The sequence below is a fragment of the Zosterops lateralis genome, assembly GCF_965231275.1.
Source record: "Zosterops lateralis genome assembly, chromosome: 4".
Lineage (NCBI taxonomy): Eukaryota > Metazoa > Chordata > Aves > Passeriformes > Zosteropidae > Zosterops > Zosterops lateralis.
Genome location: NC_139765.1, coordinates 73,604,257 through 73,630,960, shown reverse-complemented (window position 1 = coordinate 73,630,960; position 26,704 = coordinate 73,604,257). Strand labels below are relative to the sequence as shown.

The 26,704-nt window shown below is 60.1% G+C and overlaps 1 protein-coding gene across 1 annotated transcript; it reads left to right on the top strand.

Moving 5' to 3' along the window:
- The first annotated feature begins 1,596 nt into the window (after positions 1-1,596).
- Positions 1,597-25,372, top strand: MAPK8IP2 (mitogen-activated protein kinase 8 interacting protein 2). The gene is made up of 12 exons (XM_083860643.1): positions 1,597-1,693; positions 8,673-8,778; positions 9,006-9,260; positions 12,116-12,218; positions 13,870-16,041; positions 16,758-16,833; positions 18,235-18,407; positions 21,320-21,429; positions 22,344-22,463; positions 23,228-23,298; positions 23,901-23,999; positions 25,199-25,372. Exons 1-12 carry the CDS (start codon positions 1,629-1,631, stop codon positions 25,269-25,271), a joined length of 3,423 nt encoding a protein of 1,140 aa, XP_083716769.1. The 5' UTR covers positions 1,597-1,628; the 3' UTR covers positions 25,272-25,372.
- The last annotated feature ends 1,332 nt before the right edge of the window (positions 25,373-26,704 follow it).

The following is a 26,704-nucleotide window of genomic DNA, read 5'->3' as shown; positions in this document are numbered from 1 at the left end:
ACACCCTATAGAGCCCCTGAACACCCTATAGAGCCCCTGAGCACCCTATAAACTGCCCTGCCCCTCTACAGACCCCTGACCGCCCTACAGACCCCCTGACCACCCTAAAAACCCGCAGACCCCACTATAGATTCCCTCATGTCCTATGGACCCCCTGTCCCTATAGACCCCCTGTCCCTATAGACCCCCCTGATCCCACCCCATCCCAAAACCCCTGATCCCATCCCTTCCCTTCCCTTCCCTTCCCTTCCCTTCCCTTCCCTTCCCTTCCCTTCCCTTCCCTTCCCTCCCCCTCCTTCTCTCCCCTCTGGAGATTCCCCCAGGACCCCTCCCCATTCCCTCCTTATCCCACCCCCCATCCCCAGAACTGCCCCAATCCCATCCCACACCCCCAGACCCCCCCCCCCCCCCCAGGACCATCCCATCCCATCCCATGGATCCCATCCCATGGATCCCATCCCATCCCATGGATTCTCTCCCATGGATCCTGTCCCATTCCATTATCCCATCGCATCCCATTGGTCCCATCCCATTGATCCCATCTCACCTCACCCCATCCCATCCCATCCCATCCCATCCCATCCCATCCCATCCCATGGATCCTTTCCCATTCCATTAACCCATCCCATCCCATGGATCTGACCCCATGCCCTGGATCCCGTCCCATCCCATTGATCCCACCTCACCCCATCCCATCCCATTGGTCCCATCCCCTGGATCCCATCCCATCCCATCCCATGGATCTCATCCCACCCCGCCCCATAACCCCCCAGCCCTCCCACCGCCCGCCCCCAGACCCCTCCTCCCTCTCCCTTTCCCCTCCCTCTCCCCTCTCCCCTCTCTCCTCTCTCCTCCCTCCGCCCCTCCCGGCTCCTCCTGCCCCTCTCCCCCCTTTTCCCGCAGCTCCTCCCGTGTTTCCCCCCCGTGTTCCCACGGCTCCTCCTGTCTCGGTGTCCAGACCCCTCCCGTGTCCCCCCCGTTCTCCCCTGTCCCCTCCGTGTCCCCCACCCCGGTGCCCAGACCCCTCTCGTGTCCCCCCCGTTCTCCCCTGTCCCCTCCGTGTCCCCCACCCCGGTGCCCAGACCCCTCCCGTGTCCCCCCCGTTCTCCCCTGTCCCCTCCGTGTCCCCCGCCCCGGTGTCTCCGGGCTCCTCCCGTGTTTTCCCCCCGGGCTCCCCCCGCATCATCCCCGGCTCCTCCCGCTCCCCTCCCGCCGCTCCCCCCGCGTGTTCCCGCAGCTCCTCCCGCTCTCCCCGTGTCCCCCTCCCCACCGTGTTCCCGCAGCTCCTCCCGGTGCCCGCAGCTCCTCCCGCTCTCCCCTCCCGCATCATCCCCGCGGCTCCTCCTGCGGCTCCCCCCGTGTCCCCCCTCCCCGTGTTTCTGCGGCTCCTCCCGCCGCTCCCGCAGCTCCTCCTGTTCTCCCCCTCTCCCCATCCCCATCCCCATCCCCGGGCTCCTCCCGTTCTCCCCCGGTGTCCCCCCTCCCGCACCATCCCCGGGCTCCTCCCGCCGCTCCCCCCCCGCTCTCCCGCAGCTCCTCCCGCTCCCCCCCCGCTCTCCCGCAGCTCCTCCCGCTCCCCCCCCGCTCTCCCGCAGCTCCGCAGTCCGGCGCAGCCCCGGCCGGAGAAAATGGCGGATCGCGCCGAGATGTTCTCGCTCTCCACCTTCCACTCGCTGTCCCCGCCCGGCTGCCGGTGAGAGCGGAGCGGGGGAGGCTCCGGGGGGGAGGGTGGGATGGCTGTGCGGGGGTCGCGCTGCTCCTTTTCCCCCCGTCCCGGCCTTACACCGGGCCTGACCCCCCCCAAATACACCCCCCGCCCGTTCACCTTGGGATGCGGGACCGGCCCTGGGTGGGGGCGGCTCATCCCGCCCCCGGTACCGTTACCCGGGATTGACGGGCGGCCTCCATCCTTCTATCCATCCTTCCATCCTTTCCTCCATCCCTCCATCCATCCTTCCTCCATCCTTCTATCCATCCATCCATCCATCCATCCATCCATCCCTCCATCCATCCTTCCTCCATCCTTCCCTCCTTTCCTCCATCCCTCCATCCATCCCTCCATCCATCCTTCCTTCCATCCCTCCTTTCCTCCCTCCATCCATCCATCCATCCATCCCTCCCTCCCCTCCCCTCCCCATCTCTCCCCTGCGGCCTGGGGGGTCTCGGGGGGTCCCCGCTGGCCCCTTTTCCTTCCCCCGGAGCCTCCTGGAGCCGCCGCATCCCCGGGGCCGCTGCGGGAGGAGCGGCCGCCGCCTCTTTTGTCTCTCCCGAGGCGCCGCAGCGGCCCCGGGATGGGGATGGGGATGGGATGAGGCCCGGCAAAGAGGGGAGGGGGCTCAGCACCCCCCGAGGCTCCGGGGAAATACCAGAGGGGGGTTCCACCAAGCCCCCAGGGCTGGGTCACCTCCCCGCAGGGTCCTCGGGGGTCCCAGGGCTGGGTCACCTTCCCCAGGGTCCTCCAGGGGTCCCGGGGCTGGGTCACCTTCCCCAGGGTCCTCCAGGGGTCCCGGGGCTGGGTCACCTTCCCGGGGGTCCCGGGGCTGGGTCACCTTCCCGGGGGTCCCAGGGCTGGGTCACCTCCCCGCAGGGTCCCCGGGGGTCCCGGGGGAGGGGTCTCGGCCCCGTCGCTGACCTTGGCGGGGCTCGGGGGCTGCGGGGTCGCGGTGCGGGGTCGGGCTGGCGCAGTGCGGGGCCGGGGGGCGGGCAGGGGGTGGGGAGGGATGGGGGGGGGCGGTGAGGGGCGCCTGGAGGGGACCCGGGGATGAGGGGACGGGAGAAGGGGACGCGGCTGTGCGGGATGTGCCCTGGGGTGGCTGTGGCCTGGGCTGGGCAGGGGGCCCCTCTATGGGATGTCCCCTTTCCCAGGATGTCCCCTTCCCTGAGCATCCCCTTGCCCGGGATGTCCCCTCGTCCGGGACGTCCCCTCCCTCAGCATCCCTGTCCCCATCCTGTCCCCTTCTCTGGCATTCCCGTCCCCAAAATGTCCCCTTTGCTGAGCATCCCTGTGCTCGGGCTGTCCCCGTCCCCGGGATGTCCCTGTCCCCAGGATGTCCCTGTCCCTGGGCTGTCCCTGTCCCCAGGATGTCCCTGTCCCCAGGATGTCCCCTTCTCTGACCATCCCCTTGCTCGGACTGTCCCCTCCCTGAGCATCCCTGTCCCCGGATTGTCCCCTTCCCGGATTGTCCCTGTCCCCTTCCCCTGGATTGTCGCTGTCTCCAGGATGTCCCTGTCCCCTTCCCGGATTGTCCCCTGTCCCCGGATTGTCCCCATCCCCAGGGTGTCCCCTGTCCCCAGGCTGTCCCTGTCCCCCCCCGGCCCGTGGCTGTCGCTGCCCGCGGTGTCGCAGGGAGGGGACACAAGGGCCTGGCCGGGGCTTCTCCCCAAAACAATCCCCGTGGCCCCTCTGGGGTCTCCCTGAACATCCCGGGACCCCCCGGGAATGGGCCCGAGAACCCAAATCCTTCCCTACAGAACCCCCAGGGAGGGGAGGAGGGGGTGCCCGGCCCGGTTTGGGGTCTCCGGTGGGGTGGGACCCCCCTGGCCCTGGGGACGGGCTGGGAATTCTCAGGCTGGGAATGAGGAATGTGGGAATTCTTGGGCCGGGAATTCTTGAGCCAGGAATTCGGGATCTGGGAATGCTCGACCTGGGAATGAGGAATGTGCGAATTTGGGATGTGGAAATTTTCGGGCCGGGAATTCGGGATCTGGAAATGCTCGGCCTGGGAATGAGGAATGTGGGAATTCTCGGGCTGGGAATTCTCGGCCTGGGAACGAGGAATGTGCGAATTCGGGATGCGGGAATTTTCGGGCCGGGAATTTGGGATCTGGGAATGCTTGGCCTGGGAATGAGGAATGTGCGAATTCTTGGCCTGGGAATGAGGAATGTGCGAATTCGGGATGTGGGAATTTTCAGGCCGGGAATTCGATATCTGGGAATGCTCCGCCTGGGAATGAGGAATGTGGGAATGCTCGGGCTGGGAATGCTCGGCCTGGGAATTCAGGATGTGGGAATTTTTGGTCCGGGAATTCGGGATCTGGGAATTCTCGGCCTAAAATGTGGGATCTGGGAATTCTCAGCCTGGCAATGCGGGATGTGGGAATTCCCGGCGCACACGCAGCCGGGCCTTGGGATAACTCCCACCTCCCTCCCGGGCCCTGGTGGCAGCCGGGAGCCCCCCGTGCCCGATTTGGGGTGACCGTGGGGTCAGACCCGGCTCCGGGAGCGGTTTGGGAGTCCCGGCCGGTTTCGGGGGTCCCGGCCGGTTTGGGGGTCCCTTTGGGGTCCCCTCCGGCTCGGGGTGGTGGCACTGGGGACACTGGGGTGCCGTGGGGCAGGTCCTGTGGCCCCCAGCCCTTCCCCATCCACTCTGAGGGTGTGTGGGGCTGGGTGGGACCCCCTGAGCTGTCCCCGCCCTCGGCTGTGCTCCTGTCCCTCGGTCCCCGGGGTGTCCCCAGGGCTGTCCCGTTGTGTCCCTGGACCCACGGCCAGGGCGCTGCCTCTGACCCCAGAGGGGTCCCCGGGGGTCCCATCGGGGGATTGTGGGGCTGGGTTGGATCTCACTGATGGTTCTGTGCTGTCACAGTGTCCCCACCCCAGTGTGACCATCCCACCCCAGTGTGACCATTGCACTGTGACCATCCCATCTCACCCCAGTGTGACCATCCCACCCCAGTGTGACCATCCCACCCCAGTGTGACCATCCCACTGTGACCATCCCACCCCAGTGTGACCATCCCACTGTGACCATCCCACCCCACTGTGACCATCCCACCCCAGTGTGACCATCTCACCACAGTGTGACCATTGCACTGTGACCATCCCACCCCAGTGTGACCATCTCACCCCAGTGTGACCATCTCACCACAGTGTGACCATCTCACCCCAGTGTGACCATCCCACTGTGACCATCCCACTGTGACCATCCCACCCCAGTGTGACCATCTCACCACAGTGTGACCATCCCACCCCAGTGTGACCATCCCACCCCACTGTGACCATCCCACCCCAGTGTGACCATCCCACTGTGACCATCCCACCCCACTGTGACCATCCCACCCCACTGTGACCATCCCACCCCAGTGTGACCATCCCACCCCAGTGTGACCATCCCACTGTGACCATCCCACCCCACTGTGACCATCCCACCCCAGTGTGACCATCCCACCCCACTGTGACCATCCCACCCCACTGTGACCATCTCACCCCACTGTGACCATCCCACTGTGACCATCCCACCCCAGTGTGACCATCCCACCCCAGTGTGACCATCTCACCACAGTGTGACCATCCCACCGTGTCACTCCCACCCCAGTGTGACCATCCTACCCCACTGCAACCACCCCACCACAGTGTCCCCACCCCACTGTGTCACTCCCACCCTACTGTGTCGATGTCACCCCAGTGTGACCATCCCACCCCACCACAGTGTCCCCACCCCACTGTGCCCATCCCACCACAGTGTCCCCCATTCCACTGTGTCCATCCCACCTCACTGGGTCACTCCCACCCCACTGTGTCCATCTCACCCCAGTGTGACCATCCCACCAGTGTCCCCATTCCAGTGCGACCATCCCACTCTGTCACTTCCACTCCACTGTGACCATCCCAACCCTGGGGACAGGGCTCTGCTCCCTGACATCCCGGGGTTCTGCACCCCAACACCCCTGGGCTCTGCTCCCTGACATCCTGGGGGCTGCACCCCAAAGGCCTCTGCTCCCTGACATCCCGGGGTTCTGCACCCCAACACCCCTGGGCTCTGCTCCCTGACATCCTGGGGTTCTGCACCCCAAAACCCCTGGGCTCTGCTCCCTGACATCCCGGGGTTCTGGACCCCAAAACCCCTGGGCTCTGACATCCCGGGGTTCTGCACCCCAAAACCCCCTGGGCTCTGCTCCCTGACATCCTGGGGTTCTGCACCCCAAAACCCCTGGGCTCTGTTCTCTGACATCCTGGGGTTCTGCACCCCAAAACCCCTGGGCTCTGTTCTCTGACATCCTGGGGTTCTGCACCCCAAAACCCCCTGGGCTCTGCTCCCTGACATCCTGGGGTTCTGCACCCCAAAACCCCTGGGCTCTGTTCCCCCATACCCCAGGCTCTGATTCCTATAACCCAATGGGCTCTGCACCCCAAGAAGGCTCTGAACCCCAAAGGGCTCTGCACCTCGACATCCCATAATTCTGTACCCTAAAGGCTTCTGCACCCCAAAGGGTTCTGCACCTCATAATCTCATAATTCTGAACCCCAAAGGGTTCTGCATCTCATCATCCCATAACTCTGCACCCCAAAGGCTTCTGTCCCTCATCATCCCATAACTCTGCACCCCAAAGGCTTCTGAACCCCAAAGGGCTCTGCACCCCAATACCCCAAAGGGTTCTGCACCTTAAAGGGTTCTGCACCTTATCATCCCATAACTCTGCACCCCAAAGGGCTCTGCACCCCAAACATTCCTGTTCCCCCACACCCTGGGGCTCTGCACCCCAAACATTCCTGTTCCCCCACACCCCAAAGGGCTCTGCACCCCAAACATTCCTGTTCCCCCACACCCCGGGGCTCTGCACCCCAAACATTCCTGTTCCCCTACACCCCGGGGCTCTGCACCCCAAACATTCCTGTTCCCCTACACCCCGGGGCTCTGCACCCCAAACATTCCTGTTCCCCCACACCCCGGGGCTCTGCACCCCAAACATTCCTGTTCCCCCACACCCCGGGGCTCTGCACCCCAAACATTCCTGTTCCCCCACACCCCGGGGCTCTGCACCCCAAACATTCCTGTTCCCCTACACCCCGGGGCTCTGCACCCCAAACATTCCTGTTCCCCCACACCCCGGGGCTCTGCACCCCAAAAAGGCTCCAGGACCCTTCACCCCACAGCCCCAGGGCTCCCCCCGCCCCTGTCCGGTTTTTGGGGTCGCGCTCAGCCCCGTTCCCGGCCCCGTCTCGGTTTCTGCCGCTTTTTGCCCCAAATCTGCGCGGATTCGGCTGGGCCGTGCCCTACTTCTGGGAATTATGGGATTAGGGGAATCTTCCTGCCGGGAATCGGGAACAGGCGCTCGGGGGGGGACAAGGGGACAGTCCTGAGCCCCCCTGGGGGTCTGACCCTGCTGCCGCCTCCGGCCTGAGACCCCGCACCTGCAGGAGCCCCCTGGGGGTCCCCAACCCCACACAGGGGTCCTGGGTGTCCCCAACCCCACAGAGGGTGGTGGCACAGGGTCCTGGGTGTCCCCAACCCCACAGAGGGTGGTGGCACAGGGTCCTGGGTGTCCCCAACCCTATGGAGGGTGACAAGAGAGTCCCAGTGGCACCTGGATGCTGCCACACCCTTGGGGACAAGCTCGGGGGTCCTGGATGTCCCCAACCCCATGGAAAAAGGGTCCTGCTGGCCCCTGGGTGCTGCCACACCCCTCTGGGATGGTCCTGGGTGTCCCCAACCCCATGGAGGGTGACAAGAGGGTCCCATTGGCACTCAGGCACTGCCACACACCCTTGGGGACAAGCTCGGGGGTTCTGGGTGTCCCCAGCCCCATGGAAGGTGACAAAAGGGTCCCAGTGGCACCTGGGAATGGTCCTGATGTCCCCAATCCCACAGAAGGTGACAAGAGGGTCCCAGTGTCACCTGGATGCTGCTGAGGCACCCTGGGTGTCCCCAACCCCACGGAGGGTGACAGAGGGTCCCAGTGTCCCCCAGGCCGTCCCTGCCCCCTCCCCGAGCCCCCCTCCCTCCCCGACCCGCCTGGTTTGTGTTTTCCGGCCCCAAATCCCGGCGGGGTTTTGTCTCGGGTCCCGTTTTCCCGCCGCCGGTTCCCATGGCAGCCCCGTTCCCTGGGAACGCGCCCGGGGTGTCACAGCCCCGGGTCCCCTTTGTCACCTCCTGCCGAGCCGGGGGGACACCGCAGGGACCCCCCAGGTCGCCCCAAACCTGCCCAGGGGACTGTCCCCTCCCCGGCTCGGCTGCGGGGGTTTGGGATGTGTGGTGGCCTTGGCGCCTCCGCGGTGACAGCGGTGACAGTGGTGACAGTGGTGACGTGGGTGTCCTGTGCCAGCACCCAGGGGTGACAGGGGTGTGGTGACATGTCCCTGTGGGTGTCCTGTGCCAGCACCCAGGGGTGACAGGGGTGCGGTGACATGTCCCTGTGGGTGTCCTGTGCCAGCACCCAGGGGTGACAGGGTTTGGTGACATGTCCATATGGCACTAGAGGTGACAGGGGTGTAGTGATGTCCTTGTGATACCAGAGGTGACAGGGCCGTGGTGACATGTCCCTGTGTTCTGGTGCCATGTCCTTGTGGCACTCAGAGGTGACAGGGTTTGGTGACATGTCCGAGTGGCACCAGAGGTGACAGGACTGGGTGCCATATTCATGTGTTATGATGACATGTCCCTGTGGGTGTCCTGTGCCAGCACCCAGGGGTGACAGGGGTGTGGTGACATGTCCCTGCTGCTCCCCCACCGACAGTGCCACCCCTACACGGAGTGATGTCCCCGAGCTGTGTCCCCCTGTCCCCTGATCCATGTCCCCCTGATCCATGTCCCCCTGTCCCCAAGCCGTGTCCCCCTGTCCCCAAGCCGTGTCCCCCTGTCCCTGACCCATGTCCCCCTGTCCCCAAGCCGTGTCCCCTGACCCGTGTCCCGCTGTCCCCAAGCCGTGTCCCCTGACCCGTGTCCCGCTGTCCCCAGGCCCCCCCAGGACATCAGCCTGGAGGAGTTTGATGACGAGGACCTCTCAGAGATCACGGACGACTGCGGCATCGGCCTCAACTACGACTCGGACCACTACGAGAAGGTACAGGAGCCTGGTGGCCCTTGGGGACACCTTGGGGACAACGTGGGGACACCTCCCACCCTCCTGGGTGACTCTCTGCGTGCTGAGCCAAAGGGGACCAGCCTGATGTCCCTTGTCCCCTCTTGGCAGGGGACACAGGGAGGGGTTGGGGACACTGCCACCCCCAGGCGGGTGACACAGGGCTGTCCCCATGTCCCCTGACGCGGTGACACGGTGTCCCCTGGCAGGACTGCCTGGTGCTGGAGCGCGGGGAGCAGCCGCACCCCGTCTGCACCTTCCAGGACGATTTCCAGGAGTTCGAGATGATCGACGACAATGACGATGAGGATGAGGAGGAGGAGGAGGAGGAGGAGGAGGAGGAGGAAGGGAACGGGCTGGAGGCGCCGCCGTCCCCATCGGCCTCGCCCATCCCCTCGCCCGCCCTGGAGGAGACACAGAAACACCGGCCCACCACGCTCAACCTGACAGCCCCGGGCACACAGGTGAGGTCACTGTCACCTCCCATGGGGTCACTGTCACCTCCCCACCCCTGGGGTCACTGTCACCTCCCCACCCCTGGGGTCATTGTCACCTCCCCTGGGGTCACTGTCACCGGCCCACCACACTCAACCTGACAGCCCCGGGCACACAGGTGAGGGCTGGTTATTGTCACCTCCCCTGGGGTCACTGTCACCTCCCCACCCCTGGGGTCACTGTCACCTTCCCACCCCTGGGGTCATTGTCACCTCCCCATCCCTGGGGTCACTGTCACCTCCCCATCCCTGGGGTCACTGTCACCTCCCCTGGGGTCACTGTCACCGGCCCACCACACTCAACCTGACAGCCCCTGGCACACAGGTGAGGTCACTGTCACCTCCCATGGGGTCACTGTCACATCCCCATCACTGGGGTCACTGTCACCATCCCTGGGGTCACTGTCACCTCCCCAGCCACACTGCCCCACCACGCTCAACCTGACAGCCCTGGGCACACAGGTGAGGGCTGGTTATTGTCACCTGCCCTGGGGTCATTGTCACCTCCCCGGGGTCATTGTCACCTCCCCATCATTGAGGTCATTGTTACCGCCCCTGGGGTCATTGTCACCTACCCACCTCTGGGGTCACTGTCACCTCCCCTGGTGTCACTGTCCCTCCACTCTCAGGGTCACTGTCCCCTCTCCTCTGGTGTCACTGTCCTCTCCCTGGTGTCACTGTCCCTTCCCGGTGTCACCATCCCTCTCCTCCCTCCCCAGGCCGTGTCCCCCCTCTGTCCCCTCTGGTGTCCCCCCGGGATGTCGCTGGGGCTGTCCCCGTGTCCCCCCTCTGTCCCCTCTGGGGTCCCCCCGGGGATGTCGCTGGGGCTGTCCCCGTGTCCCCGCGCAGGCGCCACCGCAGTGTGTGGGAAGCGGCTGCAGCCGTTGCCAGGGAACCGCGGGGCCCTCGGGAATTTGGGAATTTCGGGCTCCCCCCTCCCTGTTTTCCCTCCCTGGTGGGCTGGGGGGGGGGGGGCTCAGGGGTGTGGCTGTCACCGCCAGGGGACACAGCCCAGGGGTGGCTGTCACTGCCCTGGTCCTCGGTCCCTGTGTCCCCCCTGTCCCCATCCCCGTGTCCTCCCTGTCCCCACCCCAGTGTCCCTGTTCTTATCTCTGTGTCCCTGTTCTTATCTCTGTGTCCCTGTCCCCCATCCCTGTGTCCCTGCTGTCCCCATCCCTGTGTCCCTGTCTCCATCCCTGTGTCCCCCTGTCCCCATCCCTGTGTCCCTGCTGTCCCCATCCCTGTGTCCCTGCTGTCCCCATCCCTGTGTCCCTGTCCCCCATCCCTGTGTCCCCCCTGTCCCCACCCCTGTGTCCCTGTTCTTATCTCTGTGTCCCTGTCCCCCATCCCTGTGTCCCTGCTGTCCCCATCCCTGTGTCCCCCCTGTCCCCATCCCTGTGTCCCTGTCCCCCATCCCTGTGTCCCCCCTGTCCCCATCCCTGTGTCCCCCCTGTCCCCATCCCTGTGTCCCAACCCCTTCATCACCCCCTGCCATCCCCTCCCACCCCTGTCCCCCCATCCCTGTCCCCCCAGCCCCCATTTGTGTCTCCCCATCTCCCCCATCCCCATCTCCCCCATCCCCTCTGTGCCCGCCCCAATCCCTTTTAGGGCGGCCCCGGTTGTTTCCCCGGGGCTGGGGCCGCTCTCCCTAATCCCTGGATCCGCCGGGATCCGCCGGGATTAGCTCTGCCCGGGCCCGGCTAATCCGCAGCTGCCGGCGCGACATTCCCCAACATCCCCGGGGGCTCCCGACATTCCTGGGGGGCTCTGAACATCCTGGGGGGGTCCCAACATTCCTGGGGGGCTCTGAACATCCTGGGGGGCTCTGAACATCCTGGGGGGTCCCAACATTCCTGGGGGGCTCTGAACATCCTGGGGGGCTCTGAACATCCTGGGGGGTCCCAACATTCCTGGGGGGCTCTGAACATCCTGGGGGGCTCTGAACATCCTGGGGGGCTCTGAATATTCCTGGGAGGTCCCAACATTCTGGGGGGCTCCAAATATTCCTGGGGGCTCCGAACATCCTGGGAGCTCAGAATATTCCTGGGGAGTCCCAACATTCCTGGGGGCTCTGAACATCCTGGGGGGCTCTGAACATCCTGGGGGGCTCTGAATATTCCTGGGAGGTCCCAACATTCTGGGGGGCTCCAAATATTCCTGGGGGCTCCGAACATCCTGGGAGCTCAGAATATTCCTGGGGGGCTCCCAACATTCCTGGGGGGCTCTGAACATCCTGGGGGGCTCAGAATATTCCTGGGGCCTCCAGGAATTCCTGGGGCTCTGGATATTCCTGGGGTTCCCAACATTCCTGGGGGGGCTCTGAACATCCTGGCGGGCTCAGAATATTCCCGGGGGGTCCCAATATTCCTGGGGCTTGGAACATTCCCGGGGGCTCTGAACATCCTGGGGGGTCCCAACATTCCTGGGGGGGCTCTGAACATCCTGGGGCCTCAGAATATTCCTGGGGGGTCCCAACATTCCTGGGGCTTGGAACATTCCTGGAGGCTCAGAATATTCCTGGGGGTCCCGAACATTCTTGAGGGCTCCAAATACTCCTGGGGGCTCCAGGAATTCCTGGAGGTTGCAAAATTCTTGAGGGCTCCAAACATCATGGGGGCTCCGGGTATTCTTGGGGTTTCAGGAATTCCTGGCGGCTCTGAGAATTCCTGGGGCTCCAAACATTATTTGGGTCCTAAAATCCTGGGGGGCTCAGAATATTCCCGGGGGCTCCGAACATCCTGGGGCTCCGGGTATTCCTGGGGGTCTTGGAACATTCCTGGGGGTTCTGCCCGCCCCCTGAGCGCCCCCCTGTGCTCTCCCCGCAGGATTCCCTGAACAACAACGGCGGGTTCGCCCCGCCCGCCCCCCGGCCCAGCTGGCAGGACGCGCTCCTCCACTCCTCCTCCTCCTCCTCCTCCTCACACACCGGTGAGCGACAGGGGACACCGGGGACGGGGACAGTGAGGGGGGACAGGGATAGCGTGGGGACAGGGACAGCAGGGGGGGACAGGGACAGCAGGGGGGACAGGGACAGTGAGGGGGGACGGGGACAGCGTGGGGGGACAGGGACAGAGTGGGGGGACAGGGACAGCAGGGGGGGACAGGGACAGTGAGGGGGGACGGGGGCAGCAGGGGGGGGACAGGGACAGTGAGGGACTGGGACAGGGACAGAGGGTGGGGGAACAGGGACAGCAGGGGGGGACAGGGACAGAGGGTGGGGGGACAGCAACAGAGGGGGGGGACAGGGACAAAGTGGGGGGACAGGGACAGTGGAGGGGGACAAGGACAGTGAGGGGGGACAGGGACAGTGGGGGGGACAGCGGGGCTGGGACAGGGGCAGAGTTGGGGACAGGGACAGCGAGGAGGATAGGGACAGAGGGGCTGGGACAGGGATAGAGCAGGGGGTACAGGGACAGTGCGGGGGGACAGGGACAGTGGGGGGACAGGGACAGTGCGGGGGGACAGGGACAGTGGGGGGAACAAGGACAGCAGAGTGGGACAGTGGGGCAGTGGGGCTGGGACAAGGGCAGTGGGGTGTGACAGTGGAGAGTGACAGCAGGGCTGTGACAACGGCAGTGTGGCAGTGGGCTGTGACAATGGTGGTGTGGCGGTGGGATGTGACAATGGCGGTGTGACAGTGGGGTTGGGACAGTGGGACTATGACAGTGGGGCTGTGACAGTGGGATTTGACAGTGGGATGTGACAATGGTGGTGTGGCAGTGGGCCTGTGACAATGGGGTGTGACAGTGGGGTGTGACAATGGTGGTGTGGCGGTGGGATGTGACAATGGATTGGGACAGTGGGGTTGGGACAGTGGGGCTGTGACAATGGGGTGTGGCAGTGGGGCTGTGACAATGGTGGTGTGGCAGTGGGGCTGTGACAGTGGGGTGTGACAGTGGGGCTGGGACAGCGACGGTGGGGCTGTGACAATGGCAGTGTGACAGTGGGGCTGTGACAATGGGGTGTGGCAGTGGGATGTGACAATGGTGGTGTGACAGTGGGGCTGTGACAATGGGATGTGGGACAGTGGGGTTGGGACAGTGGGACTATGACAGTGGGGCTGTGCCAAGGCAGGTGTGACAAAGGGCTGTGACAGCAGCATGTGACACTGGGGCTGTGACAGAGGGCATGTGACAGTGGCACTGGGCCAATGGCAGTGTGACAGTGGGGCAGTGCCAAGGGAGGTGTGACAATGAGGTGTGACACTGCGACTGTGACAGTGCAGGTGTGACGCTGGGGCTGTGACACTGGGGTGTGACAGTGGGGCTGTGACACTGGGGTGTGACAATGGGGCTGTGACACTGGGGTGTGACAGTGGGGTGTGACAGTGGGGATGTGCCAATGGAGTGTGACACTGGGGCTGTGACAGCAGGCATGTGGCACTGGGGCTATGACACTGGGGCTGTGACACTGGGACTCTGACAGTGGGTCTGTGGCACTGGGTCTGTGGCACTGGGGCTGTGGCACTGGGGCTGTGACACTGGGCTGTGACACTGGGCTGTGACACTGTGTCTCTGCCCACGCGGCCGTGCCACCAGCCCCTTGCAGTGACCCTGTCCCCGTGTCCCCCTCCCCGCAGGACACTCGTCCCCCCACGCCTGCATCCTGGACGGACCCTGCCTGGAGAGCCCGCCGGGCCCCGGGGGGGCTCCCCCTTCGCTGCCGCCCTCCCCTTTGGACTCGCAAGGCAACAGCCCCGAGTCCCTGGCACATGGTAACCCATCGCCCCCGAGAGCCGCGCCCGATTTTAACATGAACCTCATCTCCGCTGCGCTCCGAGCTCCACTCTCCCCGCCGCGCCCCCGCCAGCCGCCCCCTCCTCACCCCTGTCTCTCTCCAACAGGGCCCGCCGCTCCCCACGGCGCCCCCGAGGCCGCCCCCCAGCCCCAGGCCGCCCCCCAGGCCCCCACGCAGCCCCGGGGTGGTGACAGCAGCAGCCCGGGGTCCCCTCGCCCGCAGCCGCAGCCCCCCAGGTCAGAGCAGGCCGAGGGTCCCCCGGAGCCGCTGAGCTCCGACGGCGAGGGCGCCAGGTCCGGCCGTGCCGCCAGCGTGCGCGGTCACCCCTCGGGCTCCTCGGAGACCACCTCGCCCTCCTCGGACCCGGGCATCGAGGCCGACATGAGGAGCCGCACGGCCAAGCCTTTCCTGCCCGGAGGGAGGCGAGGGGACGAGCTGAGCTCGCCGGGCTCCGACTCGGACGTGGACGGCGAGCTGGAGGTGGCTTTCGCCGGCGGGCGCCTGGTCAGCAACATGATCTCGTCCATCTCCGAGACCGAGCTGGACCTGAGCAGCGACAGCAGCAGCGGCCGCTCGTCGCACCTCACCAACTCCATCGAGGAGGCCAGCTCGCCTGGCTCCGAGGGAGAGCTGGAGCCCGAGCTGGAGGCGCCCGGCCTGCTGGGCATCAAGGACTCGCTGCTGCTGGACAAGGGCAAGGAGGACGAGGAGGAGGAGCCGGCCGAGAGCGGCGTGGTGCGAAGGGAGAGCCTGGCCGAGCTGAAGATGGACGCCTACTACGACAGCCTGGACCCCGCCGACGGCCCCGCCGCGCCGCAGGGACAGACAGACGTGTCCAGCGCCAGCCCCCTGGACCTGAAAATCGACCCCGACCACAGCCTGGAGAGCATCCGCCGCTCCTTCTACCTGCCCGTGGGGCCCAAGCTGATGCCCGAGGCCGATGAGGAGGAGGAGGAGGACAACAGCGAGTACGACTCCGACTCGGAGTCGGAGCCCGACCTGAGCGAGGACTCGGACTCGCCGTGGCTGCTCAGCAACTTGGTGAACAAGATGATCTCGGAGGGCTCGTATCCCATCAAGTGCCCGGATGAGTGTTTCCAGAACAGCCACTCCCTGTGCGACACCATCTCGCCCGCCTCCGACCTGGAGCCCGAGATCCTGGGTGAGGAGCCGCTGGACGAGGAGCCGCCCCCGCGGGACTCGCCGGTGACGGCGCGGGGTGACACAATGGTGACGACGACGCAGTGCCAGCGCGGCGCCATCGAGCTGGTGGACATGGAGACGCTGCGGAGCTCGCTGCTGGCCGAGGCCGAGCACGCGGCCGCCGAGCCGCCGCCGGAGCCGCCGGCCGAGGAGCCGGGGCCCTTCCTCTTCCTCAGCAACCCCACCAACGACACCATCGCGCCCGTCGCCCTTGACCGCCTGGACGCCTCTGAGGTCTTGGCCACTTTGGGATGTCGCCCTGCGCCGCCACCACGAGTGTCACCCAGTCCTGAGGGCGTTGTCACCGTTGGGGACAGCTGGGCCCTGGACTCGGGCGTGCTGGAGGCCGACTCCATGATCGACGACGTCCGGTTAGCGCCCGACGATGGTGACCCCGACGCCGCGCCGGACGTGTCTACAGCCAAGACCAACCTTGGCTTCACCTTGGACGAGGAGCCTGAGCCGCCGTTGGTGGCCTCACGCCGGGCCAGCCCAACCGGGGAGGTGACAATGGTGACAACAGTGCCGCCAGAGCAGCTGGACGAGTCTCTGGCCTACGACTCAGTCAAGTACACGCTGGTGGTGGATGAGCACACGCAGCTGGAGCTGGTCAGCCTGCGGCGCTGCACGTCGGTGCTCAGTGATGACAGCGACGTCCTGAGGGCCAGTGACGACGAGGTGGCCTTTGGGGACGGGCTGGGGGTGGCCCCCGACACGCGCAGCTCCTCCGAGGACTCGTCCCCCGAGGCCGACCTGCAGTTCTCCAAGAAGTTCCTCAATGTCTTCGTCAACAGCACCTCACGCTCCTCCAGTAAGTGGCTGGTGGCGTGTGGGGACGTGTCGTGACATGTGGTGACGTGTCATGGTATCCTGGGCTGGGCTGTGTGACCTCGGTGTGCTGGCTGTCCTCCGTGTCCTGCCCTGGCCATTCCTGTGTGCGCTGTTGTGGCGTGTCACGATATGTCACGATATATCATTGGATGTCGTGACATGTGCCATGCTGTCCTGGCTCTCCTCACACCAGCTGCCCTTCCCTGTCCTGTCCCTGGCACCATTTCTGTGTGTCATGTAATGTCACGTTGTCCCCTGGGGGTGGCAGCTGTCCCCCTGTTCCCCTGGCATCACTGTCCCCTGTCCCCATGGGGGTGGCAGCTGTCCCCTGTCCCTGTGGGGGTCACAGCTGTCCCTTGTCCCAGTGGGAGTGGCAGCTGTCCCCTGTGCCCCCTGTCATGGCTGTTCCTGTGGAATGGCAGCTGTCCCTGTCACTGCTGTCCCCATGGGGTGTCCCCTGTCCCTGTGGGGTGGCAGCTGTCCCTGTCCCTGTCACTGCTGTCCCCCTGAGGGTGTCCCCTGTCCCCGTGGGGTGGCAGCTGTCCCTGTCCCCTGTCACTGCTGTCCCCATGGGGTGTCCCCTGTCCCTGTGGGGTGGCAGCTGTCCCTGTCCCCTGTCACTGCTGTCCCCCTGAGGGTGTCCCCTGTCCCCGTGGGGTGGCAGTGTCCCTGTCCCTGTCACTGCTGTCCCCGCAGGCACAGAGTCCTTCGGGCTGTTCTCCTGCATGGTGAACGGCGAGGAGCGGGAGCAGACCCACCGCGCCGTCTTCAGGTGAGGCCACCCCAGGTGACCCCAGAGGACACCCAGGGGACCCCCAAGGGACACCAGGGCCCTGTCAGGGACACCCCAGGGCCCTCAGTGTCCCCCTAGGCCCCTCAGTGTCACCCCAGGGCTCCTTGCCCTCTGCCCATCCCCCTGGGGTGGCTCTGGGGGTGTTGTGGCCCCCAGGGCACCCCACAGGTGTCACAGGGGTGGCTTTGGGGGTGACCAGGACATAAGGGAGGGGTCTGAGCAGGGATGAGGAGGGGATGAGGGGCACAGGAATGTGGCCTTGGGGTGACCAGGAGCTCACAGCAGTGTCTTCAGGGTGATGATGACCAGAGGGGTGCAGAGTTTGGGATGTGGGGATGACCAGTAGCTCAGGGCTGTGGCTTTGTGGTGACAATGACAACCCGAGGGGTGCAGAGTTGGGGTTTGGGGTGACAATGACAACCTGAGGGATGCACAGTTGGGGATTTTGGGGTGACAGTGACCCGAGGGGTGCAGAGTTTGGGGTTTGGGGTGACCAGGAGGTCAGGTCTTTGGGGTGACAATGACAACCCGAGGGGTGCCCAGTCTGGGATTTTGGGGTGACAATGACACTCCGAGGGGTGCCCAGTTTGGGATTTGTGGTGACAACGACGACCCAAGGGACTCATGGTTTGGGATTTGAGGTGACAATGAGGACCCAAGGGATGCAGAGGTTGGGATTTGGGGGTAACCAAGAAGTCAGGTCTTTGGGGTGACAACAACAACCTGAGGGACACCCAGTCCGGGATTTTGGGGTGACAATGGCCTGAGGGACGCACAGTTTGGACTTTGGGGTGACAATGACAACCCAAGGGATGCACAGTTTGAGATTTGTGGTGACAATGACTCAAGGGATGCAGAATTTGGGATTTGCGGTGACCAGGAGGTCAGGTCTTTGGGGTGACAACAACGACCTGAGAGACACCCAGTCCGGGATTTTGGGGTGACAATGGCCCGAGGGATGCACAGTTTGGGCTTTGGGGTGACAATGACAACCCAAGGGATGCACAGTTTGGGATTTAGGGGTGACCAGGAGGTCAGGTCTTTGGGATGACAATGACACCCCAAGGGACTCATGGTTTGGGATTTGTGGTGACAATGACCCAAGGGACGCACAGTTTGGGCTTTGCGGTGACAGTGACACCCCAAAGGATGCAGAGTTGGGGTTTGGAGTTTGGAGTTGGGGTCATGATGACCCGAGGGACTCATGGTTTGGGCTTTGGGGTGACAACGACACCCCAAGGGATGCCCAGTCCGGGATTTTGTGGTGACAACAACGACCCAAGGGACTCACGGTCTGGGATTTGGGGTGACAATGATCCAAGGGACGCCCAGTCCGGGATTTTGGGGCTCCACGTCCCCACCCCTCGATGCTCTCCCCAGGTTCATCCCACGACACGAGGACGAGCTGGAGCTGGACGTGGACGATCCCATCCTGGTGGAGCTGGAGGAGGACGATTACTGGTACCGCGGTTACAACATGCGGACGGGCGAGCGCGGCATCTTCCCCGCCTTCTACGCCCACGAGGTGGTGGGACAGGCCCGCGACAGCATCGGTGCGACCCCCGGGACCCCCGGCCGTGGGGAGGGGGCTGTGGTCACCCGGGACCCCCGGGGATTTGGGGAGGGGGCTCTGTGGGTTTTTAGCTTCTTTTCCTCTCTCAGACCCGAGTTAATGCTCGGGAGATGCGGTTTTTTTAGTGTTTGGGCTCTGTTGTTTGATACTTTATTTTTTAGGTTTTTTGGCTGTGTTGTTAAAAATATTTAAGTATTTTATATATTTTTTTGTATCTAAAAAAAAAAAAAAAAATTTAAACGACTTTTGAAAATATTTATATTTTAAATTAAAAAAATTATATGTGTTTATATTTATGTATTTAAAATATAATAAGATTTTAAAAATACAAAAATACTTATAGTTTTAAAACAATTAAAAATATTTTTAATGTTTTTATTATATTTATATTTTTAAAAATATAAATTATAATTTAGATATGTAAAAATATTTAATATACATATCTATATACATTAATATATAATATATACTAATATATAAAAATAATTATTTAATAAAATACATATACAAAATATATATTTATATTTTTAAAAATATAAATTAAAAAATAATTAAAATATTTTAATTTTTAAAAAAATTTAAAAACATGTTTATATATTATATATTTATGTTTTTAAGGATAGAAAAATATTGTATTTTTAAAAATACATAAAAGTATGTAAAATATCTATTTTTAAAAAATTCTCTTTTTTAAATATAGCCAGAAAATAAAATTAAAGAGCCAATGATTTAAATCACTACGTAGCTATTCCAAAAGAGATTACAAACTGTGCTGTATCAAAAGAATTTCCAGAAGTAAAAAAAAAGACATTAATTACAAAGTTAATATATAATTATATAATTAAATAGTTATATAATTATTTATATAACATAAATTAGCCAAAGCCAGTGACTACGTAGTTATTTAAAAAGGGATTACAAATTGCAGGCCATCAAAATAATTGCAAAGGGTAGTATAGAATTATACTAATAAATTATAAAGTTAATATATAATTATAGGAATTAATTATAGAGTTAATATATAATTATATAATTATATATATAATATACAAGAGTGAAAGCCAATGGCTACGTAGTTATTTTAAAAAGAGATTACACTGTACAATAGCAAAATAATTTGCAAATTTTAAAAATAATAGTGAAAGCCATCCTTTTAAATAATGTAGCCAATAAAATAAAAACTTTATTTCATTTTAAAATAAATTTTAATAATAAAATAAATAAATATTTTTATTTTATTGGCTACATTGTTTAAAATTTAGCCAAAACAGGTGTTTTTTAAAATAGGAATGCCAGTATTTAAAATAGTTATGTAATTATTTAAAAAGAGATTAAAAACTGCACTATAGCAAACAATTTGCAAAATTAAAAATAATAGCCAAACCCAATGACTATATAATTATCTAAAAAGAGGTTACAAACTGTACAATATCAAAATAATTTGCAAAATTCACTATATAATAACAAAAGCCAATGACTGCATAGTTATTTAAAAAGAAATTACAAACTGTACTAGAGCAAAATAATTTGGTATATAATGATATCAATTATAAAGTTGTAATATATAAAGTAGACATTAATAATAATTTTAACATATAAATATTATTAATATATAAATATAGGATTAATAATTATATTAATTATAATTTTATACATTAAATTTATATAATTAAATATGTAATATATAATAGTGAAAGATAGTGACTGTGTAGTTATTTAAAGAGAGATTACAAACTGTACTGTATAAAAATAATTTGTGAGTTAATATATAATGATATTAATTAATTATAATCTAATACATAATGGTATCATGTATAATATATGATATAATGTATAATATAATATAATATATATTATATTATATTATATTATATTATATATATGATATATAATGTATAATATATAATGTATGATATATAATATATAAAGCATATTGTATGTTGTATATATTATATTGTGTGTTACATATCATATATTATATATTACATAATACATAATATAATAAATAATAAATGATAAATAATATATAATAAATAAATAACAAATAACAGATATACTATATAATATGTAGTATATAATATTTTGTATTTTATATTTTGTATACTATATGCATTATAATGTATCTAGTATAATATATATAATATATATAACATGTATATTATATTTATTGTATTTATAACATTATATATTTATTATTATTCATTATATATAAAATTATATATAACATGGTACATAATATAATATATTATATATTACATAATATAAAATATAAATAATAAATGATAAATAATATATAATAAATAACAAACAACATATAACATATACTATATAATATATAGTATATAATATATAATATTTTGTATTTTACATTTTGTATACTATATGCATTATAATGTATCTAGTATAATATATATAATATGATATATATAACATGTATATTATATTTATTATATTTATAACATTAAATATGTATTATTATTTATTATATAACATTATATGTAACATGGTACATAATATAATATATTATATATATTATACATAATATATAAATAATATAATATATATTATATATATGAGATATAATATATATTATATATGATATATATATAATATTATATTATATAATAAATAATATATCTTATATATATAATGTATAATGTATAATATATAAGCAAAACCCAACAACTCCACAATCATTTAAAAACAAACTACAAACCATCCTATATACAAAAATAATCCGCAAAATTCAATATACAATGGCATTATTGAATTATAAACTCCATACATCATAACTCTAATGAATCATAAAGTTCATAGGGGATGACATGAATTAATGCTGCACTTCAGACACGCTGTCACTAATTAATGTTATTAATTAATCCTCATCCCCAGGTCTGAAGCGGAACCCGTGCTGGCTGGAGCGATTCACCGTGCAGTTCCTGGGCTCCGTGGAGGTCCCGTACCACCAGGGCAACGGCATCCTGTGCGCTGCCATGCAGAAGGTGCGGGGGGCTGGAGCCCGGACACTGACCACTGACCGTTCCTGGACAGGCCTGGACAGCCCTGACCACTGACCACTCCTGGACAGGCCTGACCACCCCCTGGTCACCCCCCGGACAGCCCTGACCACTCCTTGACCACCCTCCGGACAGCCCTGGACAGCCCTGACCACCCCTGGACAGCCCTGACCACCCCCCGGACAGGCCTGGACAGCCCTGACCACCCCCTGGTCACCCCCCGGACAGCCCTGACCACCCCCCTGGACAGCCCTGACCACCCCCCAGACAGCCCTGACCACCCCCTGGTCAGCCCTGGACAGCCCTGACCACCCCCTGACCACCCCCCTGGACAGCCCTGACCACCCCCTGGACAGCCCTGACCACCCCCCGGACAGCTCTGACCTCCCCCTGGACAGCCCTGACCACCCCCTGGTCACCCCCCGGACAGCCCTGACCACTCCTTGACCACCCTCCGGACAGCCCTGGACAGCCCTGACCACCCCCCGGACAGCCCTGACCACCCCTGGACAGCCCTGACCACCCCCTGGACAGCCCTGACCACCCCCTGGTCACCCCCAGACCCCTCTGTGCCACCCCCAGACAGACCAGGACAGCCCTGACCACCCCCCGAACAGCCTGGACAGGCCTGACCACCCCCCGGACACCCCCGGACAGCCCTGACCAGCCCCTGGACAGCCCCCTGAACCCCTGGACTCCTCCTGACCCCACCCTGGACACCCCTGGACACCTCCTGACCTCCCCCGGACAGCCCCAGACACCTCTGTCCCCCCTGACCTCTCTGTGTTCCCCTGACACCCCTGACCCCGCTGTCCCCCCTGACCCCACTGTCCCCTCCTGTCCCCCCCTGAACCCCGCTGTCCCCACCATGACCCCCTGACCCCTGTGTGTCCCCCCAGATCGCCACCACCCGGAAGCTGACGGTTCACCTGCGGCCCCCGGCCAGCTGTGACCTGGAGGTGACACTGCAGGGCATCAAACTCATCCTGACCGTCACCGAGTACAGCCCCGAGCACGAGGTCAGGGGACAGCGGGGACACCGGGGACACGGGTGACAACTGGAGGGGACAGGAGGGACAAGGGGGTGACCAGGAGGGGACAGGAGAGGGTTTGGAGGTGACCAGGAGGGGAGAGAAGGAGGCCTGGGGGTGACCAGGAGGGGACACGAGGGACAGGGGGTGACCAGGAGGGACAAAAGGTGACCACAGAGAGGACAGGAGGGACAGGGGGTGACCAGAGGAGAGGACAGGAGGGACAGGGGGTGACCAGGAGGGACAAAAGGTGACCACAGAGAGGACAGGAGGGACAGGGGGTGACCAGGAGGGGACAGCAGGGACAGGGGGTGACCAAGAGGGGACAGGAGAAGGTTTGGAGGTGACCAGAGGAGGGGACAGGAGTTTTAGGGGTGACCAGGAGTGTGGAGGGTGCAGGGCTCTGGGTTTGGGGGTGACAGGAGAAGGTTTGGGGGTGACCAGGACGTGATGAGGGGTGCAAGGATCCGGGTTTGGGGAGCAAAAAAAAGGAGATTTGGGGGATGACCAGGAGGTGAGGGATGTTTGGGCCTGGGTTTGGGGGTGCCCAGGACAGCAGGAATGTGGGGAGTGGGTTTGGGGGGATTTGAGGGGCTCAGGGCTGTGGGTTTGGGGGTGCCCAGCAGGTGAGGGGTGCAGGGCTGTGGGTTTGGGGGCCGGTGCTGAGGGGGAGGAGGGTGCACAGATTTTTTGGGGGGCTCTGGGCCCCCCAGCCCTGACCCAGAGCCCCCCTGTCTGTCCTGCCCCCCCAGTTCGAGCGCTGCAGCCACTTCTTCCAGATGAAGAACATCTCCTTCTGTGGGTGCCACCCCCGGAACAGCTGGTGAGACCCCCTGAGGCACCCCAGGGACCCCCACTCTGCCAGAGAGACCCTGAGAGATCCCCACCCATCCAGAGGCACCCCAAGGGACTTGCCAGGGACACCTTCAGGGACCCCCACCCTGCCAGAGGAACCCCAAAGGACACTCATCCCATTTAAGGACACCCCAAGAGACCCTCATCTCATCCACGGACACCCCAAGGGACCCCAACCCTGCTGGGAGGACCCCAAAAAAACCCTCACCCCACCCACAGGCACCATAAGGGACCCCCACCTGATCCAGGGGCACCCCAAGGGACATCCACCCTATTCAGGGGCACCCCGAGGGACCTTCACCCATCCAGGGGCACCCCAAGGTACCCCCACCCTGCCAGGGATACCCTAAGGACCCCCACCCCATTCAGGGACACCCCAAGGAACCCCCACCCATCCAGGGCCCCCCACGGCGCCACTCCTGCTCCCCCTGGGGTGGCTTTTGGGGGGCTCTGGGGGTGCCCCCTTTCCCCCTGCCCTGGGGCAGGTTTTGGGGTGTCAGGGCAGGTTTTGGGGTGCCCAGGGCAGGTTTTGGGGCGCCCCCTGAGCCCGTGCCCCCCCAAACCCCGCAGCTATTTCGGGTTCATCACCAAGCACCCGGTGCTGAGCCGCTTCGCCTGCCACGTGTTCGTGTCCCAGGAGTCCATGAGACATGTGGCCGAGTGTGTCGGGTACGGGGACACGGGGGGACACAGGGGACATGGAGGGGACACAGGGGACATGGGGGGGACAAGGGGTACGGGGACACAGCGGGGACATGGGGAGCATGGAGGGCGGGGGGGACATGGGACAGAGGGGACATGGGGGGGACAGGGTGGGAGAGGGGGACATGGGGGGACAGAGGGGACACAGGGGGGAATGGGGGGTTATGGTGGTACTGGGGGACAGAGGGGACAGGGAGACATGGGGGACATGGGGGAGAGGGGGACATGGGGAGACAGGGGGGAAAGGGGATGACATGGGGACATAGGGGGGGACAGGAGCTTGGCGGGGACAGGGGGACACGAGGGAACAGGGGGGACACAAAGAGCATGAAGGGCATGGGGGACAGAGGGGACACGAAGGGCAGGGGGACATGGGGGGGCATGAGGGGATGGAGGGACATGGGAGGACAGGGGGGTACGGGGGACACGGGGGGGACAGAGGGGACAGGGACATTGAGGACACAGGGGGGCATGGGGGACACGGTGGGACAGGGGGGCACGGGGAGGGAGAGGGGTGGTCGGGATGGGGCAGGGGGACAGAGGATGGGGAATTTGGGCTGGACAGTTTGGGGGCTCCGAGTACCTGGGGATTGGGGGTCCTGGGGGATTGGGATGCCAGGGGGATTGGGGGTCCCAAGGGATTTGGGATGACAGGGCGTTTGGGGTGCCAGGGGATTGGGGGTCTGAGTGCCAGGGGATTTGGGGTCTGAGTGCCCGGGGATTGGGGGTCCCAGGGGATTTGGGATGCCAGGGGGATTGGGGGTCCTGGGGGATTGGGGTGCTGAAGGGTCAGGGTGCCAGGGGAGGGGGGATCTGGGGTTCAGGGGACAGGGGGTGACAAGGGGCTGGGGGGCTGGCTCTGATGGGGCTGGGAGTGCTGGGGGTCTGGGTGCCAGGGGATTGGGGTGCTGGGGAGTGGGAGATTGGGGGTGCCAGCTATGGGGGCTGTGAATGCTGTGGGTCTGGTTGTGCCAACTTTGGGGGTCTGGGGGTTCCAGGGTCTGACTATGCCAACTTTGAGGGGGCTGTGGGTCAGACTGTGCCAACTTTGGGGGGCTGTGGGTTGGGCTGTGCTGGGTTTGGGGGCACCAACACCCATTTGTGGGGGTCTCAGCGGGTTTGGGGGTGCCCCTCCCTGACGCCCCCTCCCCTCCGTGTGCCCCCAGCCGAGCGTTTCAGGAATATTACCAGGAGCACCTGGAGTACGCCTGCCCCACAGAGGACATCTACCTGGAGTAGGGGGTCACTGCTGCCCCCCCAAACCCGCCCGCGGCTCTGGGTGACACCCAGGGGCTCTGTGTGACACCCCCAGGGGCTCTGTCACCCCCAGGGGCTCTGTGTGACACCCAGGGGCTCTGTCACCCCCAGGGGCTCTGTCACCCCCAGGGGCTCTGTGTGTGACACCCAGGGATGGTGTGTGTGACACCCGTGTGTCACCTCAAGGACTGTGTGTGACACCCAGGGACTGTGTGTGACGCCTGTGTGACACCCAGGGATGGTGTGTGTGACACTCAGAGACTCTGTGTGACACCTGAGGCCTCTCTGTGTCACCCCCAGGGACTCTGTGTGACATCCAGGGACTCTCTGTCACACCCAGAGCCTCTCTCTGTCACCCCAGGGACTCTGTGTCACCCCAGGGACTCTGTGTGACATCCAGGGACTCTGTGTCACCTGCAGGGACTCTGTGTCACACCCAGAGCCTCTCTGTCACTCCAGGAACTCTTGTGTCACCCCCAGGGACTCTGTGTCACCCCAGAGGCTCTGTGTGACACTCAGGGACTCTGTCACCTGCAGGGACTCTGTGTCACAGCCAGAGCCTCTCTCTCTGTCACTCCAGGGACTCTGTGTCACCCCAGGGACTCTGTGTCACCCCAGAGGCTCTGGCTGACCCGTGTCCCCTCCCCACTGTCCCCCACACGCCCCCCTGGGCCGGGGGTCCCCTCGGTGGGGGGGTGGGGACGGGGGGAGGTGACACAGCCCAGCCGGGGGGTGACACAGCCAGAGCAGCGCCCCCTGCATGAGCACGGCCAGCCCGGGGGACAACGGGGACCGCGGCTTTGGGGACACCGCGGGGACGGGGGGGGGGGGGGTGGCACCAGGGGAGGGGGATCTGGGGACAGCTCAGGGGGAGAACGGGGACACCCCCAAACCCCTCACTGCCCCCCCAAAAAAAGAAAAGAAACAGGGCCCTCCGTGTCCCCGGCTGTGCTGCCCCTGGTGTCGGTGTCCCCAGCTGTCCCCTCCTGCCACCACCGAGCTCCCCGGGGGGGGGGGTCCCGGGGCCGCCCCCTCCTCACGGCTGTGCCCGGCGGTCCCTCGCTTCGGCCCCTGTCGCCCAGCGCTATCGTGACTCTCTCTCGCCACCCGCTCGATGTCCCGATATTTATCTGTAACTCAGCAGCCGCCAGAGGAGCCCCCCCCGAGCCACTGTGCCAGCCCCGGATTGTCCCCACGCCGTTGTCACCCACTTGGTCTTTCAATAAAATATATGCTTGGTGTGACACTGGGGACAGCGCGGGGACAGGGTGGGGACACGGCGGGGTCAGGGGTGGGGACAGTGCGGGGACAGGGTGGGGACACGGCGGGGTCAGGGGTGGGGACAGTGCGGGGACAGGGTGGGGACACGGCGGGGTCAGGGGTGGGGACAGTGCGGGGACAGGGTGGGGACACGG

Excerpts from the sequence above, each read along its gene's own strand:
- MAPK8IP2 (XM_083860643.1), top strand. The coding sequence starts at position 1,629 with ATGGCGGATCGCGCCGAGATGTTCTCGCTCTCCACCTTCCACTCGCTG. Across the intron at positions 16,834-18,234 it reads ACCCACCGCGCCGTCTTCAG|GTTCATCCCACGACACGAGG; the intron begins GTGAGGCCACCC and ends TGCTCTCCCCAG. Across the intron at positions 18,408-21,319 it reads ACAGGCCCGCGACAGCATCG|GTCTGAAGCGGAACCCGTGC; the intron begins GTGCGACCCCCG and ends CCTCATCCCCAG.